General features: G+C 42.2%; 1 protein-coding gene across 1 annotated transcript in view; it reads left to right on the top strand.

Annotated features, from left to right (window-relative positions):
• Positions 1-16,005, top strand: part of MGMT (O-6-methylguanine-DNA methyltransferase) — a 160,570-nt gene that overhangs the window by 111,762 nt on the left and 32,803 nt on the right. Inside the window, exon 4 of the mRNA XM_010582013.1 lies at positions 13,885-14,045. Coding sequence (XP_010580315.1) covers positions 13,885-14,045 — 161 coding nt within the window. The remainder of the gene's footprint in view (positions 1-13,884; positions 14,046-16,005) is intronic.

Below are 16,005 nucleotides of genomic sequence, written 5' to 3'. Positions count from 1 at the left end.
TCGGTGCTTGTCATACCTCTGATTTAGGGGTGTCCTCCGTTCGGTGTGCTTGGTGTCGTGATTTTTACTGATTTCAGATGTTAGTTCCCTCTGAAAGAAAATTCAGGTTGCACGCGACCAGGGCACGGGCTGTGCAGCAGCACAGACTTGAAAATTCAAGTTCAGAGCATATAAATCATGTGTTGGACTAAACCATCTTTAAATCTGTTTAAGAGAAATTGCAAAGCTTATCTTTGCTTCTTCCCATATGCTTATTTAAATAAACTGGGTTTTAGCATTCAGCTGGTTAGGTCTGTCTTTTTGAGGATTTCTTTATTTGTTTTTATGTATATATTGTGCGTTGCGTTAATATAGGTGTTTGCCAAACTAATTCTAAAAACAGTCCAATGGCAATTCAGAGTATTTTTCTGCCTGGTTGTCTCCAGAAGCAGGCACTGCTGCCCTGCAAGAGCTGGCAAGAAGCAGAGGAGTAGCGTGGTGGGGATGCACAGCCTCTCCTGTCCCTGTTCCCGGCAGCACGGAGGGTTCCTGGATGCTGCAGGGAGTAGGTAGAGGCTCCGAGTCGGAAGATGGAGCAAAAAGCTGAATCACATCATTCTTTCACTTCAAGCTACAGTTTGCAAAGCCAGTGACAATATTTCTGATTAAAACAATTAAAGTTTTTATTTGGTTTGTTTATTGCAGTATTAGTAATCTGGAGAAGAGATTTGCGATAATAACGTACATTTTTTTCTACTGTTAAGGGCTTTATTATTCTGTCCTTGCCAGAAAGCACATTTTAAGAGCTTGGATTCAAAATTAAATATGACCTCAGTGTTTTAAAACACAATTACAATAACTATCCATTTAGTAGGTTTTTTCTTTTACTTTTGACATATGGTCAATATACTTATGCCAGTTATTAAAGACATTATTTTATGCTATGCTAACTATTTAACATATTGCAGCTGCCGTAGTAAATACAGACTGATTGCAAGGAATGTTGAGGAAGCATGTTACATGAACTGCTTCTTAGGCTAAATTACTGTAGTGTCTGTACATAGGTAAAGAAAAAATCCACCATACTTGATAAGAGAAATTTATATTATTTATATGGAACAGAACAAACCAATTTACAAGAAAGGCACTTAAGTGGGAAGCTTATTTATTAATGAGTGTAGTACACAAGCTAATGGGGTTGTAATGCAGATGCACCTAAAGCTCAGAGGACAGCAGTCTCCAGGGACCGCTCACCACTTCCAAAGAGAGAGGAGAGAAAGCATCCTTGAAGAATATTTCTGCGCAATTCGAAACAGAGTTATGTAAAGTAGTTTTGTCTGTCTTATCGTAGGCAGAAGGATGGTCTGTGAGCGTCTCCATCTCTCCTGCCGCAGGACATCAGTGGGGTTTCAGAGTAGGAATGTGCCGGTGCCGGGGCTGTAATTCACAGCTTCCACTAGATCCCACTTTGTCCTCCGCAGCGGGACTTCGGATGCGATCGTAAGGTCGCATCAGGTCCACATCCCAGGGCAGCACCTCTGCATGGAGAAATCCCAAAGCTCCTGGATCCCAACGGCATCCCACTGGGATCCAGAGGTTTGCGGGAGGGTGGGAGAAGCGAGGGGCATGCTGAGGCCAAGGTGGTCCATGAAGGGGAGAGGTTGTTTAAATTACAGTTCCTATATTCAGCCTTTAACAAGCTTCGTTTGAGGTAGCAGTTTATAGACTCTTATTTCAGTTAATTATAACAGCAGTTTTTTGAAACAGTATTTTTATTGGTTTTATTGACGTGCCCTACTGTTTTTCCAATCCTGTGATTGGGTTCTGCTCGGTTACCTGAGAGAAGAAAAGCTTTCCTCCCCGACTGGGAAGACGCAGGGAACGCCTGCGGCAGAGGCGGGCGATGGGCTGCTCGGGAGCTGCTCCGGTGTGGGAAGCCCCAAACTTCTCCCAAAGGTTCCCGCTGCCTTCAGAGGGTTCCCAGGGCGTGCTCTGCAGATCCGGCTCCGTGTCTCTCTTCTACGTACGTGCACGTGCAAAAAGGACCGTCTCGTGCGTGCAAGGGGGTGTAATTACACAAAACCTCCAAAGATCCGTGGCACTGTAGTGCGTTGCAAACAGTAAACAAGAAGGGCTGACAAGTGTTTATTAAAATGGAGGAAAATACGCCGTATTTTTTTGTTTTTCCTGCTGTTCTAGGGTTGTATTTTTGGTTTTGAGGCCAAATTGGTAAGAAGGAAAGCCAATTTGTCATTGGGTAATGCCATTTTAGGAAAGATCCTGCCAAGGTGTGGGGGACATAATCTCAAAGCCCTGTAGAAAAGCTTTGGAGAGGGTATATTTATTAACTGTGCTGTTTTAACTGGCATGTATTAGCAGTTTTTTTCTGAGCGTCCTGCTCTCAGCCTATGATGGCATGAAACTTTGGATGATGAATGCCTCCTAGGAACCCAGATCTTGACGCGTTTCGTGATGGTTTCATCTGATGCCAGTGTCTGTTTCTGTGGTTTCTGAGTGTTCATACCTGGTTTAACAAAATAAACGAATAGCATTTCTTTGCACCGGTGTTGGAAGCTTCACAGTAACATGGGGAGGGTCAAACTGGCCTCAAGGGCTTTGGTGCCTTCCCTGCCATCCTTTCTCCCATACAGCTGCTTCAGCGTGCAGTGCATCAGAAGGGCCTCATTCACATGAGGAAAGTATTTTCATTTTTTTTTCAAGCACCAGATGGGCAGCACATCTCCGATTGTGTCAGGAGTGTGCTTGGGGAGTCATATGCCAATCTCTGCCCTGATGGGAGATCCTGCATGTCAGGCATCAGATGAGCCTACGGTTGGTCCTAACAGGAGATGCTCAGAGGGCACAGACTGCATTACACCCAGACTGGGAAGTTGCTTTGAAAAATGTCCTGATGAGTTGAATTCTTAAGAGGTTCCTGATTTATCTGTATCTTAATTCATTTTAATAGGCTGGAGTATCTGCAGGTGCTGTTGATTATAATTCTTGGTGCTCACTTTCATCTGGAATTCATGCACTAATGCACGTCAAGGTGGACATCCAAAGTCAGAGCCCAGTTCCAATAACTCAGCCTTAAGTTTTCCTCCTTCAATTTCCCCGTGCACCAGTGGAGATCAGAGACCTGGGTCTTGCAGTATAAGGGTTGTAATGTGTATTTTAACTGCCTTAGGTTTTTTCTTTTTTTTTTTTTTTTTTTTTAAATCCATGCATAATTGGGATTATATCTATCTTAGATATGTAGAAAAAATGTAAATTTTACTTCAGATACCAGTTAGCAACTGGGTTATTACTATGAGGCAAGCTTCTGAATAGAGGTGGTGGGGTTTATGTATGAGGTGATGCTACGTGGCAGTGGCACAGAGCTGGGAAATAGTGGGGAGAGCTGTGGTGAATACCCTAAAACAGAGGAGCTAAGTGGAGAAGCGAAGGGAGTCTGGTGTGCGGTTTAAGGGTCCCCCGCAGCCAACCCTAACACAGTTAATTGCATGTGATAAAACCGACCTCAGAAGTCTGATGGGAGAATTCTTTTATATAAGAAAAAAAGTTTTGTAACAATTTCTTGTAAGTGCTAAAATTAACTGACTTTCTTTTAACCTAATTATAGATAGAACGGATGATATCACCTATGCTTAATGTTGCCTAACATCTTGGGTGAGAGTGTGCTGCTGCTTGTAACTTGGCTGAATCTTTGCTTTTAAAAAATTCCTTTTTTGTTAATTTTTTTTTTAAAGGCATTTCATGTGAAGTATCTGCTTAATTGTTGCTGGTTGAGGGTCTTTTCGGTGTGCGCTTGATTTCCTCCATTCTCAGTCTAGAACAGGATGGTCCTTTCCAATGAGAAGATACACAGAAATTGGGGTTTTGGACCGTGAAATCCGCTGTAAAGCAGTAAGGTCAGACAACAAGTAGTGCTGAGACAGCCCAAACCAGGTGAGTTAAGGAGGGTGAGTGGTGGCCAGGGTAGTAAAAGGGCAGAACATTGAAACTGGGCAATATAAGGAGTGGGAAGGAGGTTGGCATGGAGTGGACAATGAAGCAGGGCTTGGGGCATTGGGACGCACAGCAGAAGATTGAGGTGGACGAAGAACCGTAACTTCTTTGTGGTTATCCTTGCACCTTACCATTGTTTTAACAGAGATCTTTGTCCGTAATGAGATACGCTTCTCTGAAAACACAGTAAATTTGTTCAGGAAAAATAAGCCAAGACCACACACAAGTAGCATTGTTTTCCTTGAACATGTTTCTTGTGTTCCTAGGAAAGTCCACTGCTCACTGATTGCTGTGTTTCCTCCGTGGTCTCACAGTACCGTATCCCAGGGCAAGATCTTGTTTGAAATCTGTGTCTCTCTATATAGGATTCCAATCAAAACTTTAATGGTACAGGGCAGTGAGTAGCATTTAATGACCTTCAGTGCTATCACTTGAGTCTTTTGGGCATTGACATTGATTTTCCTTATCTTGGCATGTGAAGACAGGAGTCTCACTCCCTTCTTTAAAGTGTTTGCTGGTACGCACTAGTAGCACAGAATAAGCAGGCAGCGGCTTTGCAGGCTGGCAGCGGCAATGGGCTGTGTACTGTTTTCTTTAGGCAACCTCGGTTTCGCACCTGAATTTAACATCATTAATTGCAAGACCCGAAAAAAAGACTAGGCCATTTGGTTACCTATGTATTTTACTCAAGAGGTGCATCTATTTATTTGGAATTTGTATTTGATACCCAAATTTCTGTGCACATACTTCTTTTTCTGGGTAATAGAGAGGTACCGTTTTAATGCAGAATTTCTGACCGGTCAGATCAGTAAGAATTTACATCCTCAATAACAGATAAAAGCAGAAAGGAGAAAATATTGCAAAGGTTGTATGACAAGGAGTAAGTCTAACTCAGTTCTGAGTTCTTGTACTCTTCCATAAATGCATCAATTTCTTCTTAATAGGTCTTAAAAGGAACTGCGGTGGGGTCATTCAACACGAATTGGGGTGTTGTTTCTGTTTATTGCAGCTCTCATCCTTTTTTTAATCTCTTACTACTATCATACAGACACTTCATTTATAAGCAGCTAAATTAAACTATGTAAGGATGTGCTTCTCCATGAATTTTAAACCTAAAAAGCTGCTTTGTTCATTGATTCAGTTGTGGGGAAAAATTGCAACACAGACGTACGGCTATTTGAACTCTTTATTTGCCACATTTACAATATTAATAACACTGTTTCTAGAAGTTGTCACATCAAGTAAAAGATCTTCATTCCAGACTGTCTTTTGGGGCCAAATTGAGACTGGATGCATGCATTTAATAAATTGTAGTCTCAAGTAGTCATTTTTGTAAATAATTAGCTTCGGTGAAAGAATAAGTTAGCATATTGTATGCATCTAATGTTGCAAATGTACATACAGCAAACTTTCCTATTAATCAACAGTCAAGCACTGTAAGTTGGGTCTCATACATAATGAATTGTTCTTAAACCTCATGGGTTTCATTGATAGAAAAATAAGAGAAAACACAAGTGTAGTAAGCTTTTGAATAAAATTTAACGAGATTGCTCTGCATCCTGTAATCGTTTCCAAATCATTAGAGACCAGATAATTCATCTGCAGTTTTGGGGTGGCTTTAGCCTTCATCTATCAAAGAAAGACTATTTAAATGACATTTAGGTGTTGATAAAATACATTTTTATTTACCTTCACAATGAAGGCTTCAGTAAAAATGCCAGCTAACTCTATGTTTATTTTGTAAAGAATAATGCTGCATGACTGAGTCTCGTTTTAATGTTAATTTTTGTGTTCTAATCATTACTGATTCTTCCATTTGGAAGTAATACACCAGCTATTTCTCTAAGAAAAAAATGGTTTGGTAAGACAAGCACAGATACATATAGGTATAAGAAAAAAGGCAGTCAGCCTTCACTTTTCAGACAGTGCAACTTTTTATACAGGTCTGACTTCTGGTGACTTCATATGCATAAGCGTTGTGTGGAAAGTTGTATTCAATCATTTGCTGATAAAATTTTTAAAAGTAATTTAAAAAAAAAGTACATAACCTTTTAAGTTGTACTTGCCCCTCATACCTATTTCATGGCAAGAGTTACCATTCAGATCCTAGAGAATCGGCAGTGAATTCTCTTGCAAATGTCAAAATTTACTCTGATTTAGGAGCTCTTCACAATTAACCATACTAATGACCCTAAGCTGTGGAGATGCTTGATGCACCAGATGTGCCCAGCTGACCAATGCTTTAGGAATAGTTTAATCATGGATTCTCACTGCCAGGAGACATCTCGAACCGATGGTGGCTTTGGTCGGTGCAGGAGTCTGTCCGAGAGGCAATATCCCGAGTAGAAGGCACCAGGAGGAAGGGCATGTCCTCACGCTTACGGGCTTGTCTGGTCCTTGGGCTGCAGCATGGCACCTCATGGGGAAAATGACCCAAGGACCCTTTCTTTCTCACTGGTCTCTAAGACTCTTTGCTCCTGTCTGATGCTCCAAGGACTGTTTTGTTCCTCAGGTGACTCACAGAGGGATTATGGCTACATCCTAAACTCTCCCTGATGGTGATAACAGAATTCTACTGTAATTGGGCAATATTCCAAAAAATGTTTACCTCTCCACCCAAGGGCAGATTCTTTCTGTAAGATCCTTTTCCATAAGCCCGATGTCTACCCTTCCCCCCCCGTTTTTTTTTTTTTTTTTTCTTTTTTTTTTAACCCTGGCATGAGGGTAAAAGCCATTCAGAAGTCCACCCGCATTCCCCCCTCTTGTTTGACGTTAAGTAGGTCTGCAGTCTCCAAGAGAGCCATGTCTAAATTGCTGTCAGATCGCATCACGCGCTCTGGCCGCCGAGCAGGGCTGCTGGGTCATGTCAGAGCCCATTCGTTACAGTCGGAGTCTGCTGCAGCAACTGGCCTCTGGTCTTTCTCCCTTAGCAAGAGGATTAGCATGACAGCCACATGGAGATCTTTACGGACAGTCACCAAACACTTGCTTAGGTTGGGCTTCAATTACCTGTTGGGTTGGGTCTCCCTGACGTGGTGCAGGAGTCCCGCTCTCTCCAATGGGCTCCCTGTTTTGGGAAGGTTTCTAAAATCTTCTCCCCACCCCTCCTTTTGTTTTGTTTTGGGGGAATTTTGAGGGGAAAAAAGGGAGCTTTTTAATACAAGATACTTGCAGGGGTTTTTTCCTGCTGTTTTATTTCTGTCCCCCTCTCCTCTATTAATGCACTCCTAGCCAGAGCCTTTTTCATCCCTAATGGACTTAGGGTAATTTTGATAATATTTGGACCTGTTTAAGGCACACACTTCTAAGAAATCAAATGGCCAAAGAAACATCAAAATACGGAGAACAAACATGGATATGTCCCGCTGACAGAAATTCTTCCTACTTACCCCAGCCTGGAGGTACTCTTCAAATTGGAGACACTGAGCATTGTGCTACCCTATAAATGGGCTTGCAGATTTCCAGGGACAAACTGCAATGTTTTCTATTACAGGTTTAATTAAAATTTTGTGTCTCTGCCTGCCAGGTAGTTTTCTGTCTTTTTCCTGGTTGTAAATCATGAAGATGTAGGCTCTGGGGAGCCTCAGGAGCAGTGTGGGAAAGTCGGAGCTCCCTTAGAGATGGGTCGTTGCCTTCTGCTCCTTCTTGCCAGACCCCGTCTCTGCCCATCACACCTGCAGGCGTTGGGTTTGCTGCTTGGTTTTCCTCCTCTGCATTCTTCCCGTCTTTCTTTGTCTGTCCATGTTAGACTCGACATGGACTTCTGATGTTGATTTTAATGAAGGCAGGCTAAGAGAAGGATTTGGTGAGATTTTGTGCCATTTGCTTTGTGAAGAGTACAGCTGATGATTGCTTTCAGAGCATTCTGGTCAAACAAGATCCAAAAGCCTCTTAATTAGAACCAATTTATTTATATTTTAATATACAATTGGTTGCTAATGATTAAAAGCGCTTATGGCTTTTTGTTCAGGTAACACAGTGGTAAAAATTGTGGATGCCCTTAAAAAACATAGAATGGGATGTGATTGAGTGTCCAAATATGTTTATTTTCTACATACCTGAAGATAATAGGATATTGTAAACCCAGTGATCTTCAGTGCTATGTGTACCATGGTGTGAATGCACAATTCAGTTGGTAACAGCCTGGCAAAGACCCTAATGTCCATGAGAAAAGATTGGGAAGTTGTATGTAAAAACATACATTCCAAATCTTTTTTTTTTCTATTTTTATTTTAGGTCTTTATCCCTGCTGCTATTGGAAAGGAACTGTTGTAGTTGTTATAGTCATGTAATAATGAATTATCTGAGTCTACCCACACATACCAGTGGCCCTAGCTGACTGCAGTCTAGGAGTTGCAATTTTTTTTTGTGCTAGTTAGGGAGCTTTTTTGGTTTATATCTTAACCAAATTGAAATCAAGGGGACTCTTCACTAGCTTAGCACCTGAAGCAGTTTATAAACCTCTTCTTAGGCAAACCACTGGAGGGTGAGGTAGTTCTCCGGGGATAAAACATTCAGGTGTGTGTGGCTACAGGCAGTGGAAGCGAGCATTGGACGTTATGTTCAACTGATCGATTATATTTAATGTATACAAATATTTTACAAATATACAAATAAATACATAAATATGTTGTGAGAGCTGATACAACATTCTCATAATATTTACCCTAAGGAAGCTGTCAGCTCTTAGCTTTACCCTAAGGATGTTGCCAGCAGAGCCGTTGTGATATATTCTCTTTATTTTAAATCACACAACTCATAGTCCATCTTGTAGTGTTTCTGTTAAGGTTTGTTAAGGACTGACTGAGGCAAAAAGTAGCTCAGAAATAAAATAAATAATTAAAATCATACCAGTTTGGAACATGGCTACCCACTGAGGCTTCTCACAGCATTTCTCTGGTTTTCATAACGTTTAAGCTATTTAGGATGACACTGAAGCCAATCTGCTGCTTACATGTTTATTTTGGAAGCACGTTAGAAACTTCCAGTTCTTGGCAAGTGGTTTGGAAGGAGCCTGTTAAACTGAAACAGGTGGTGTTTCTGCTTTCCCCCCCCTCTGCTAAAACCATCTTTTCCTTCATTTCATCCCATGCAAACATAAGAAGTCACAGAAGAGACGCGGCTGGGATGGAGCCTCAAGAATACACCTCTCAGCTGCGGAGACGCAAGAGCCCGCTGCCTTCCTTAGGTTGTTCAGTCTTGAAAAAGAGCTGTAATGGAAATAAATATGCGGGACTGCTCTAAGAATGGTATGGAATAGCTGTCGTGTGTGTAAGCTGGAGCAGCAGGTCTGCACCTGGGCTGTGGTGGATTCCTGTGCTGGGACTGACCTTGCGTCTCTCTTGGACTTCACCACCGCCAAGAGCTGAACGCGCAGGCTGGAGATCTGCAGCAGCAGCGGTCGTTCCCTGGCCTGAAAACAAGTCTCCTTTTGAGAGACATCCAACTTAAAGAAAAAATAAAAAAATAGGTAGATATTTTTAGATGCCTGCTTTTTATAGCTTAAGACAAGCATGGTTTTTTTCTCTTTGAGGAGTATGTAGTTTAATTAAGCATCACATTGTAAAGTCGTGTAGATGAGTCAGTCACTTGCAGCTGAATATCCATTTAACATCACCATAAAGTTAAGACAGACATCTAACTTACTGCACACATGTTAGAGGCTGGCATGTTAATGCAAACAAAAAAGTTTCAGTTAAAAACAAAACAAAACAAAACCCAAACTAAAAACCCCACAGTAATGATTTCTTGTTCACCAAGTGAAAATACAAAAACCTCCACTTCGAGTTTTTTGAGATGCCAGGCAGCACAATTCACTGATGAAAACAAGTGCAATGACAGTCTCTCCGATGAAAATGTAAGTGATTTAAATAAGACTACTGCATTTTAAATAAATGCTTCTCATTATTCTAGCCACATTGCAAAAAAAGTTGTTGGTACTTTTTAAGGAAAGATAATGAAATTCTCCAGGGCAAAAGTAAAGCAATCGGATTTCTCACACCTTCTCTTTAGTTTCTTGCATTTTTAGATGAATATGCTTATTTTATTTTCCTGTATAAAAGTAAAAGTTTCGTCTTGTTGATTCACAGGTTTAAGACTTAAACTTCCCATAGGTAAAACATATCACGAATGGCCGTTTGGCCATCACCTTGTGTGCTGCTGGCCCTGCACCACTGACGGCTCTATGGTCAGGAGCAAGTCCCTTCCTGGGGGATCACCAAGGGCAGGACATTAAGAAAAGAGGGTCCCCTTTTTCTTGTTCATCGCTAAAGATTAGGCACAAGTAGTTAATGTGACTCTTAGATTGGTATTTTTCTCTAATGGTATACAACTAACTTTTTCCTGTCCATGTTGACATTAGAGATACTCAAAGATCAAGGCATGGAGTAGGGTGTTCAGAAACCTTCCAAGAAGTCTAACATTGAGCAGAGGAATTTCACACGAGGGGAGAAATTCCCCGTGATGTAACTCATCTGCTCTTCTCTTCGTCTTATGAATGTTTTGAGACCACTTTTGCCTTGCTTTTTGAAATGTACATACGGCTTACTTGGACCAAAGCGTGGCTTTGAAGCCTGAGAAAATCCTTTAAAAGGCAGCTGGTGTTTTAAGTTGAATTTTTAATGATGAGGTAGTTTCTAGAAGGAGTGCTGCTATGCAACTTTGGAAAGAGAAAGGGGAGGAGGGCCAGTAGAAGACACCCATGCATAAGTTATGTTCATTCTTTTTCTTTATTAATGCTGTCAAATTCCCAGGAATAGTTGTTAGCATTTCTAGCCAAGCAAAATTAATACAAAGATTTTTTTTTTTTTTAAACTTTCTGCCAGTTTGAAGCTCTTTGCATATATGTTGGCAAATTGACTTTATGTCCTACAGGAAAAGAAGTCAATGCATTCTTAGAAGGCAATTAATTTTCGTCTTGCAAAGCTTTTGCTTTCTTGACCAAGGTGGAGGTGGCCGTGGAGGTGGCGGACATTGTGAAAGTGTCTGGTGTTGAAGTCGTGGGAGGATGGTCTCATCAAAAACAGCTAGAGGTGTTCAGCAGTGACAAGGCACTGTTCTTAAAAGCAGTAATTTAAAAAATTAAAAAATTAAGACTTATGTCCAAACAGTCCTGCCAGGGAAGACCTGGTGGAAGTGAGGAATGCGTATGTGATGGCAGTGGGTACGTATCCAGGCGTTGGGATGGCTAAGCCTTGCTATGGTACGCAGCACGTTTCTGCAGCCCTCCCAGCTACACAGATAGGCAAAGCAGCTGCTGTAATTTGTTTTGTCTTAAACAGATTGATGGACCATTACTCTATTCCGTATATTAAATATGGAGCTAACGGCCTGACGGTTACTTTGGGGCTTCAGGCAAAGCCTTGAGCAGCCTGTGCGCCAGCCTCAGTAGCACTGCACCTCGCCAACGCTGGGGTGCTGCTTCCCACCTGTTTCGGGGGAGAACGGCGGTAGTTTGGTGCCGTTCTGGAGCAGGAGGAAATTACAGTGCCTGTCTGGCAGCATCAGGCTGGGGCGGTCGGCGGCAGAGCTGGGAGCCCAGCTGGGGGCTGCTTGCTTGCAGAGCAGCGAGGAGACAAAGTCTTTTGGTTTTATGATGATATTACAGTCCAAATCATTTCCAGACTCCCGAGAATGTGAAACAAGATGATGTGAAAAACATAAGGTTACTGTAGTTTTGAGTGCTTTCTATGCTCTTCTGGATAAATGGAGCAGAAAAGTCTACCAACTTCTCTTTGAGATTTCAGAGGCATTATTATATTCTGTAGTTATTATATTGTCGTAGCTCTAACAATCCACAGTAAAACTGAGCCATATTCTGCTGAGTGTTGTACATGTGCAGAATAACGGATTATCCGTGGTGTCGAGAGCTTGGTTTGAGGTCCATGTTGTAGGTATTCATGCAAAAAAGTTTGTGCACAGATTCTCATACTTTTTTTTAGCAAAGAGATTATTAAATAGCAAAATAACACAAAGTAGACATCAGTGTTATAAAGCAAATTGATACTACTTCACACACACATAAAAAAAAAAGAAAAATCAAAAGCATTAACTTGGTAAATAAATGGAAAGAGAGAAATAGAATTGCATTTAATTTCTAGCATACTGGATCCAAAGCTGATTCTTCATTTTTGTTTTGCCTCTGCTCCAAGCCATCAACTCTTATTCTTGTGCGACTGGAGTATTTTAATTGTCCGCCTCTGCGTCCCTCTTCTTCTCTGCCACTTTCTTATCAGTAATTATGTGGCCTTCAGTGGTTAACAATTAATCAGAAAATGAATTGGGGCTGGGGGAGATGGCAGGGCCGTTTGATCATGCACCAGGCGAGTGAGGGCTTCGCTTCTGAGAGTAACCCTGACCCAGCTCCCGCCTGCACATCATTTATCCTGTCCAGAGGCAGAGCCGGGGCTGGTGTCTGATTACACCGACGTCCCGTCGTGTTCGGCTCCACGAGCTGTTGTGGATCAAGCGTGGGAAGGCGTTCAGTCTTTTTGCAGAGGTGCCTTGTGGCAAAAGCAGACCTGGTGTCTTTTATGCCATTACTGGTACATCACGCGTTTCGTTTTCTTCAGCTTTCTGCTAGGAGGGAGCTAAAAACATATTTTCGCTCGCTTGCAGCATGCTTGAGCGTACTGGGGGATTTGGGTTGGTTTGCTCTTTCCCCAGACCTGGGTGGCAGAATTGCTCTGGTTTTCTCTTTCTTCTGTTGTCTCAGGTTCACGTGTAGTTTCATATTTCTACAATTTTCTCTCCCTTCTCCTGCTTTGTGACACATCCAACCCCTCAGCAGGACACTATGCTGTTGAGTTTTAGCAGCACATTATTGAGAAACTTCTTGTTCTGGGGTCTGGCTCTGTTTCCAGCTGGGGGAAAAAAACCTGCAATAATCAGAGTGTAGGATGGCTCATCAGTGGTACTTAAGATTCTGGATAGGAGAAGATTGTTGGCAGGACTTGCTGTTTTGGCAGTCACCCTTGATGTTGTCTCCTTATCGGTCTTCCCGTTGTTTCTCTTGGGTGCATTGCTAATGGGCTCTGCTTGTTTATTGGTACCCTGAAGTCAGTCTCTGCAGTTTTGAAAGACACCCACTGCATCGCGGTCTTGTAAAGCACCAGGAGAGCACCACCACCCCTTCACCAGCGCTGCTTCGCCTCACTGGAAGCAAACGGGTTGGGAAACACGGCCGGATATTTGCAAATCCAGTGTTCACATTTTCATCCCTCTCATACACACGTTGCTCTTCCAGAGGAAAAGAAGAAAAAAGCAACAAGGGAAGAAGTACATTTTTGTTTGCAGGTGCTTTCTGTTCGCTTGCTTTGCTCTTCAGTATCCTGCAAGCACGAGCTGCCATTGAAAATCAAATGAATTCTCAATTGCTTCCTTCCAATTCAATAAGTGGAGGAAAGCAGAAACCTGCCACCGTCGCTGGAAGGAAACGGGGCAGAGGAAGACATGGGTTCAGCAGAAAGCCGTTTCCTTCCCTCCTTTCCCCAGGGATGGTCCCTGGGGAGACGGGACTGCGCCCCTGGGGGACATGGAGGAGGAGCCTCACCTCCATCCACCCGGGAAGCACGAGGATGCGTCGTCTACCATGGACTTGGGTGGTTTTCTTGCTCCCTGACATTTCCCACTTTGCACGGCATTTTTCTCTCACCAATCTTTTTTTTTTTTTTTTTACAGGTGTAAGCAACCTCGCATCATCATTGCATTTCTAGAGGTGATGAGGATGCATTTTTGTTATTGCTGTTATGAGTATCCCCTTATCAGAGCAGAAAAAAGATGGAATCTGACTCTGGATTGAATGTTTTGATTCTTTTGTTTGTTTGTTAACGTAGAGTGATGAATATTCTTTTTTGTAATTTTTTTCATTATAATTTTACAATTCTCTCTCTCTTGCAGCAGGGCAGAGTCCTCGGCCGCTTGCGAGGTGTGCGAAGGCGCGGAGGAGATGACGGAGCCGCTGAAGCAGTGCACGGCCTGGCTGCGCGCCTACTTCTGCGAACCGGCGAGGATGGCGAGCCTTCCCCTGCCGGCCTTCCACCACCCGCTGCTCCGGCGAGGTCTGTGCCGCGGGACGCCCGTCCCCTCCCTGCTCCCATCAGCCAGGGTGGTGCATGCTCCTGTCCCCCTCATTCTGGGTTAATGGCAATAAAAGTGATGTGGTTCAGCTCCCGACAGTTGCTGGCTGAAAGGTTTGAGTAGGAATGCATCTGAAGAGCAGTAAGCTTTTCAATAATGTCGTCGTTCACCTAAACGGGCTTTTTCTCAGCAACGGGGGAATGAGGCTTAGACATGTCCACGTCTGTTGGGATGGACACCTCACCAGTGCCAAAGCAGTCAGTGATGGTTAGGTTGTGTAAGGTAGCTATGTTTTGATTCCTCAAAGTTATCATAGATACTATTGGGATTTTTTTTTTAAATGAACAAGTATTGTTATAAAGAAGTTATGCTACTCATGTCTTTAGATAAAAACAAGACCTGAGAAAAGTTTCTCCTTACCATTCTCCATTCACTGGCTGTGCTCCTGAAGACCTTGTAACAAGTCAATCCCTTGAAATGAAATAGATCCCATTGTTTAAAAAAAAAAAAATTCTCAGAAGTCTGCTTTTTGCAGTGCCTTCTGGTCTGTCCATGAATATCGTCATTCCCCAGTGAATGAAAGCTTCAGTTTAATAGATCCATTCTTTAATTGTATTAGATTCCATGATAATATAGGACCAAAAAGGGACTAGTATCCCCTACCTTACACGAGGTAAGATAGCACTAGTTTTTGTATAAACTATAACTTTTATGTACTTTTTTTTGTGGTTCAAGTTGAAAGACGCCTTTTAAATAAGGGTGCCTAGGTTTGTATTGTATTTTAAGGCATAGGCACTGTACGTCAGTACCCGTGTAAAACAATGGCCGGTTTTACCTGTGGGAAGGAAGGGCTGTTTTGACAGGCACGCCTTTGCAAGTAGTATCTACAAGAACTCAGCTGTCTCTACTGCTAATTGCTGGTTTTATTCTGATTCCTATAAATAGTAGGTTTCTTCTTGCTGTTCACTTTCTTATTCTTAATTATCTAATGGCAGCTGCAAGTAGAACAACAAAATCAAAATGCCGTTGTTGTGCAGAGCGTTCTGCAGATAATCAGGCTGTTGCTTTCGGAAGGTGGGAGTCTTACACTTTGTGAGCTTTGCACAGGACCTTTGTTTTAATGATGAACTTCGGTAATTAGTCTTCTATGGTATGAATATTTCTCAGTGCGAGAGCTTTCATAGTCAAATTACAGCATGGGTACTGAGTATTTTTAAACTAAGCTGTGTATTGCACTGTCTCACCCTAATTTTTATACAAACATCATTTTTATCAACTACTAAAAAAATTTCATTTAGAAATTTCAGTGAAACCATCCAATTAACATGTGGGAGAATAAGCACTAATGACACTATGATGTCAAAACTGCCAAAACGCTCGTGAAGTATGGCCTTCTAGGTGATTAAATGACCATTTGAGGAGGTTTTTTATTAGCTGGGATGAAATTAAGACCCGTATTGTGAAAACTTTAGGGTTGGGCTGAACGTGAATGGGCAAAGCTGGGTGGGAAATAGTTACTGCTGCTGTTCCTTCCGTCTCTGAATAACATCAGGGGAATCCTGCTTCCCAGATTATGTACTGGAAGATTATAAAACATTTAAAGTAGTGCTTTTACTTTTATTAATTTTTCCTAAATTGGATACTGAATTCTTTTTAGCTTGGCTAATGAAATTTCTTGGTCTAAATGCTGCTGCTGATGTTTTGCCTGCTGTTTTGGGGTTTAGCCCTGAGCAGTCTTGCCTTGACTTACTTATGGTCAGAGTTGGTAGGGGACTTTGGTCCTTCCCTGGGCAGCAACCTTCCTGGGCAGGCAATGCTGGAAGAGACTGAAGATCATTTAAAAAAGGAGAAATAAGTATATTTGTTAATAGGAAGCTTCTTGAGGAAAAGCAGTCATCACCCTCAAATTTTTTTTGGGGGGGGAGGAAAACTTTTCAGCAC

This window comes from Haliaeetus leucocephalus, unplaced genomic scaffold (assembly GCF_000737465.1).
Source record: "Haliaeetus leucocephalus isolate CR32 unplaced genomic scaffold, Haliaeetus_leucocephalus-4.0 Scaffold830, whole genome shotgun sequence".
Classification (NCBI taxonomy): domain Eukaryota; kingdom Metazoa; phylum Chordata; class Aves; order Accipitriformes; family Accipitridae; genus Haliaeetus; species Haliaeetus leucocephalus.
The sequence above is the reverse complement of the archived record's forward strand: the minus strand, read 5'-3'. Positions and strand labels throughout refer to the sequence as shown.